At 42.8% G+C, this 6000-nt stretch overlaps 1 protein-coding gene across 1 annotated transcript in view; it reads right to left on the bottom strand.

Annotated features, from left to right (window-relative positions):
* Nucleotides 1–382: 382 nt before the first annotated feature.
* Nucleotides 383–6000, bottom strand: part of LOC148518288 (uncharacterized) — a 48049-nt gene continuing 42431 nt past the window's right edge. Inside the window, exons 8-9 of the mRNA XM_088477555.1 lie at nt 2272–2400; nt 383–498 (exon numbers count right to left, since the gene is read on the bottom strand). Coding sequence (XP_088333681.1) covers nt 439–498; nt 2272–2400 — 189 coding nt within the window. The 3' untranslated portion in view covers nt 383–438. The remainder of the gene's footprint in view (nt 499–2271; nt 2401–6000) is intronic.

Below are 6000 nucleotides of genomic sequence, written 5' to 3'. Positions count from 1 at the left end.
ACAAAACAAAAGGTTCCCCACCCCTGCAATAGGGAATGATAGCTAGAATCTGGTTGGTATGGCCAACACCTCCAATCTTCATTTAAGAAGCTTAAATACATCTACCCCTAGGAGTCTCCAAATGAATCTAGGGTACTAGAAGGCCCATCTGTCAGATACCCCACTTCCTAACACTATACAATGGCTGCATAAAGATAATAATAATAGGCCATCTAAAGTCTAAATGCATAGATCAGGAACCTTCAAATATATTTAATATTGATGAATGCAGACATTATATAAGTAAAATCCTTTTATTAATGCAAACATTGTGTTTGTGCCATGAAAACAAATGTGTCATAGCAATTCCTATTTAAAACAAGCTAATATTTAACATGTCCAACTAAATTTATAAATTACCCTAAAAACATAATCTGGTTATCTGTTTATGATATATGATTAGTTACTTATTTTCAGGTTCCTGCTGTTTGTAGCTACAAGAAGATTCACAAATTTCTCCTGGAAAACATAATCAGGTGATACATGAGTTCATTAGGAGGGTGAAGCAGTGTCATATTTCATTCAGTTTAAATGCGCGTATCCACTAGACGATATGCTCCATGAGCGATATCGTCTAGTGCTTGCCATGCAGTGCCGGGCTCAATGTAATAAACGACATTGAGCACCCACACAGAACAATATCATTCAGTGACGTCACCCTCCCTCATCCCCGTACTTGCACAACCTGACGATATTGTCAGGTTGCCCTGCAAGTACGTGCGATCAAAAATGTTAATGACCAGCGGGAGCGCGCATCGCTGGTCATTGACTGCTTACCCACTGGATGATATTGCGGACGCTGAACGATATCGGTCAAATCATCCAATTTATCGTCTAGTGGATATGCGCCTTAAGTTTCTATTTGTATGACAATTTCACTTGGACCACATGGATATCGTTTGTTTTTAAGAGTAATGTGAGCTAAAGGGAGGTGGTAAGAGCGTATGGAGTTCAATCTAGCTCTACCCTGTAGCTCAGGGGTCAGGGAACTTTTTTACCTTTGACCCCAAAATATATTTAGATACGCCGATGTTAGCCCCTTGATTTGAAAGGAAGGAAATCATATAGTAGTGCCCCCATAGTTATGCCCCGGTAGTAGTGCTCCTGTAGTAGTGCCCCCATATAATGCCCTTGTAGTGCCGCTTGTACATGACGTCTGTCCCATAGTGCGCATGGAGAGAGGCGGAAGCTTGAGTTCAGAAGAGAACTCCAGGTTCCGGCTAACGCAGCGCTGCAGGGGAGGAGCCGGGCGCCCGCTGGTAATAACATCTCAGCGGGAGTCCTCCCTCAGTGGCTTAGATCCTCCCTGTGGCACAGCCGGGCATGCATATGAATCATTCTTTATTATAGAATGATTCATATTCATGCCTGGCTGTCCGTCCATTACCCCCTAGAATTTCATTTTTACCCCATGTGGGGTAATTTACCCCTGTTCCCCGACCACTGTAGCTCATTGTCATTGCATTAAATCATAAGTTATCTATTTCTACAGAGGTGCCGGAGTACCCGTTCCTTAACATGGATAATATATAAATAGAAGCAGGGTTAAACAATGGTTTTCATCTCCCTCCATGTTCCTTGCTAACCACCCAAAATGAGGTCACCCATTATATGTTACAAAGAGGCAAGAATGTATGCAGACTGCATGTGAACCAAAAACTACAAAAAAGGTAGTTTTTGTCCATCAACTCTGCACCATACAACCAATCACTCCAACACAAAGGATATTTGTACATAGAAACATTTTCTTCTTTTGATAAAATGTATCCAAGACTAACTGTATATGTTTGCCTCTGGGTCTTATAAATGCAATAGCTCTATGCCAGAGTTCCCAAATGTGGTCCTCAAGGCTCCCCAACAGCTCAGGTTTTAGAGATCGCCATGGTTGAGCACAGGTGGTTAAATTAAATTAACTGAGTTACTATTAAGTCACCTGTGCCATGGATATCTCTAAACCTGAACTGTTGGGGAGCTTTGAGGACCGCGTTTGGGAAGCTCTATGCTATCACTGGTGCAGTCTAAACTATTCCTGTGGGAGTATACAGGAGAGTGCTGTAGGACTATTGGTGAAATATAAGTATAGGCAGAAAGATACATCAGTGGATAAGTAAAACACAAGGCTTGGAGCAAAGCTGTTTATATATATATATATATATATATATATATTCTCTTCCTCTCCCAAACCCCTGCATCTGGTAGTGGGTTTATATAACCTATAGATTAATGTCATACTTGTTCCTGAAGCTTTTTTTCCAGTCTTTGGCACATTGACTGTAGTTCCTCAATTGTATTGTCCTTTAGCTTTAGCTGTGAAATGCTGTCTTCCAGGGCTGACGTCAATGGCTTGCACTGTTTACATTTCTGTAAAAAGAGATATTTCATCTAATTAAGTTTACTAATTTATTAACAAAATAACAGGATTTTCATACTTACCGGTAAATCATTCTCTCTGATTCCATGGGGGACACTGGTGACTCTGGAATAAACTTCTCAGCCTCCTCTATCTCTATACTCTGTCAGATATCACGGAGCATAGTTTTGCAACTTATACCCCTTTTACACTGCTACAAAAACACAGGTTATTGCCGGGTTTACCCGGGTCGCAGCTCAGTGTAAAAGGGTCCCTGAAACATAACCTGGGTCAAGTGACCCGGGAATCCAACCCAGGTAGCTACCAGGGTTGGAACTAGTATGTACCCGGGTAATGGTGCAGTGTAAATGGCGCAACCCAGTTTGGGAATCGCTTGATGTTGGGCTTTATCAAATCTTGGCAAGAAAAGCCGATTGGTTGGTACTTAGGGGGAGATATATCAAAACTTGGAGAGAGATAAAGCGGAGAGAGACAAAGTACCAACCAATCAGCTCGTAACTGTCAGTTAACTCGCCCCTAAATGTTTTGCACAAGATATGAACAAAGTCTCCATGCTTCTTTTATTTGCTAGATGCACACAGATTTGCGGTGGTTGTGGTGGTAAGCACCGTCAACAAATATCTGTTTGTTTATACATGAATGGCATTAATATTTCTATGAGGCTGGTACCATATATTGGTAAAACTATATATATATATATATATATATATATATATATATACATACACACACACACACACACACACACATATATACAGTCAGGTGCATAAATATTGGGACATTGACAGAATTTTCATATTTTGGCCTCTATTCACCACCACAATGACTTTGAAATGAAACAAACAAGATGTGCTTTAACTGCAGACTTTCAGATTTCATTTGAGGGTAATTACATCCAAATCAGGTGAACGGTGTAGGAATTACAACGGTTTCTATATGTGCCTCCCACTTTTTAAGGGGCCAAAAGTAATGGGACAAACTAAACAATCCTAAATCTAACTTTCACTTTTTAAAACTTTGTTGCAAATCTTTTGCAGGCAATTACAGCCTGAAGTCTGGAACGCATAGACATCACCAGACGCTGGGTTTCATCCCTGGTGATTCTCTGCCAGGCCTCTACTGCAAATGTCTTCAGTTACTGCTTGTTCTTGGGGCATTTTCCCTTCAGTTTTGTCTTCATCAAGTGAAATGCATGCTCAATCGGATTCAGGTCAGGGGATTGACTTGGCCATTGCATAACATTCCACTTTTCAGCCTTACAAAACTCTCTGGTTGCTTTTGCAGTATGCTTCGGGTCATTGTCCATCTGCACTGTGAAGTGCCGTCCAATGAGTTCTGAAGCATTTGACTGAATATGAGCATATAATATTGCCCGAAATACTTCAGAATTCATTCTGCTGCTTTTGTCAGCAGTCACATCATCAATAAATACAAAGGAACCAGTTCCATTGGCAGCCATACATGCCCACACCATGACACTACCACCACCATGCTTCACTGATGAGGTGGTATGTTTTGGATCATGAGCAGTTCCTTTCCTTCTCCATACTCTTCCCATCACTCTGGTACAAGTTGATCTTTGTCTCATCTGTCCATAGGATGTTGTTCCAGAACTGTAATGGCTTTATTAGATGTTGTTTGGCAAACTCTAATCTGGTCTTCCTGTTTTTGTGGCTCACCAATGGTTTACATCTTGTGGTGAACCCTCTATATTCACCCTTGTGAAGTCTTCTCTTCATTGTTGACTTTGACACATATACACCTACCTCCTGGAGAGTGTTCTTGATTTGGCTAACTGTTGTGAAGGGGTTTTTCTTCACCAGGGAAATAATTCTTCTGTCATCCATCACAGTTGTTTTCCGTGGTCTTCCGGGTCTTTTGGTGTTGCTGAGCTCTCCAGTGCGTTCTTTCTTTTAAAGAATGTTTCAAACAGTTGATTTGGCCACACCTAATGTTTTTGCTATCTCTCTGAGGTATCGGTATGAAATACCGCCGGCCTCATGGCAGATGCAGAGTTCCCGGCAGTGGAAGCCCGACAGCGCTGGAAATCCCGATCGTTCTAAGGTAAGTATCTACTAACCTAGCCTAACCCTCCTTAGGGGTGCCTAACCCTAACCTCCCCTCCAAGTGCCTAACCCTAATCCCCCCTGTAAGTGCCTAACGCCCCCTTCCCTGCTGCCTAAACCTAAGTCCCCCCCGGGGGGGTGCCTAACCCTAAGTCCCCCCCGGGGGGGTGCCTAACCCTAAGTCCCCCCCGGGGGGGTGCCTAACCCTAAGTCCCCCCCGGGGGGGTGCCTAACCCTAACCCTCCCTCCCCCTAGCCTAACCCTAACCCTCCCTGGGGGGTGTCTAACCCTAAGTCCCCCCCCTTGGTGCCCTAAACCTAACCCCCCCCCCTGCGGCTGTCGCTCACGGCGCCCGGCATCGCCTCGATCGGGATGCCGGGCGCCGGTTTCCCGGCGTCAGGGAAATGTCAGGCGTCTACATCTAGACGTCCGGCATTTCATCCCTCGACGGGATATGACAGTCGGGAAGCCGGCTGCCGGTATTAAGACAGCCGGCTTCCCGATTGTATACCCTATATAATAATGAATCATGCGCTCCCAGTGATAAGCAGCTTTCTTTTAAATGGCCAGATCACTGGCCAGGTAAGGGTTAATGTATGCTAAAGAAGCGCTTGTATAGTGGATAGTGCTTAAATGTAATACCAGCAATAGTGAAACATACACACAATAACACTCAATACATATAACGTAGATAAATGTTTAAGCGCTTTCAGTGAAAAAATGAAAAAACGAAGTGTCCTGAAAAGGTTTCCCCATTAAGACGTGGGCGCTGGATACCAGGGTAAGTGGGATAAACTGACCCTACCTTTCCCTGTGTAAGATCTTCTCCGTGCGGGGGCTGGGTGTGTCCTGGCGGCTGCAGTATAATCAGCTGTATGACAATTCCGTCTGCCGCTTGTAATATCAGTGGCTCGCCGGAGCAGCGTCTTTCTGCACTCTTCTGCCTGGTGGAAATCTGCCGTTCTCATGGAGAGGAATTCGCGCTCACTGGAATAGTGACGTCAGGGGTAGTCTAAACACCAACGCGTTTCATCCGGTAGGACTTTATCAAGGTGTTGCTGTGAAGCCCTTGTTCACCTTTTATCCTTGTGCTAGCCTGGTAATTGGCTGGTTAATTATGTCAATTAGACATGTCTCAATCCCGCATATTTAGCCGGATAACGGGATAAAAAGCTGGGCAATCTAAAAGTGTGCTTTTCTTTAATATGTGTATACAATAAAAATGATAAATGAATTTTATTAATAAAATCTGTTTAAAAGTAGTGTGCAGTTATAATTGGTTTAATAATAAGCCAATTAATGCGAATGTAAAATCACAGAATGCTAACAGACAAACATTTACATTAGATTATCAGTAGAGTGTATCATGTTGTTCCATTTGTTGCTGGATTGTATCATATAAACAATAAATAAATAAATATAAAATCAATCAGTCTTTAAACGAAAAATTGATACAGATTATAATTTGAGAAAAGCTCCTAAATCAAAGTCTATATTTAGACCCTTGGGGTGTAGGGTTCCAAT

This window comes from Taudactylus pleione, unplaced genomic scaffold (genome assembly GCF_031769625.1).
Source record: "Taudactylus pleione unplaced genomic scaffold, aTauple2 ptg000201l, whole genome shotgun sequence".
Taxonomy (NCBI): domain Eukaryota; kingdom Metazoa; phylum Chordata; class Amphibia; order Anura; family Myobatrachidae; genus Taudactylus; species Taudactylus pleione.
This window is presented reverse-complemented; position numbering and strand designations above follow the sequence as displayed.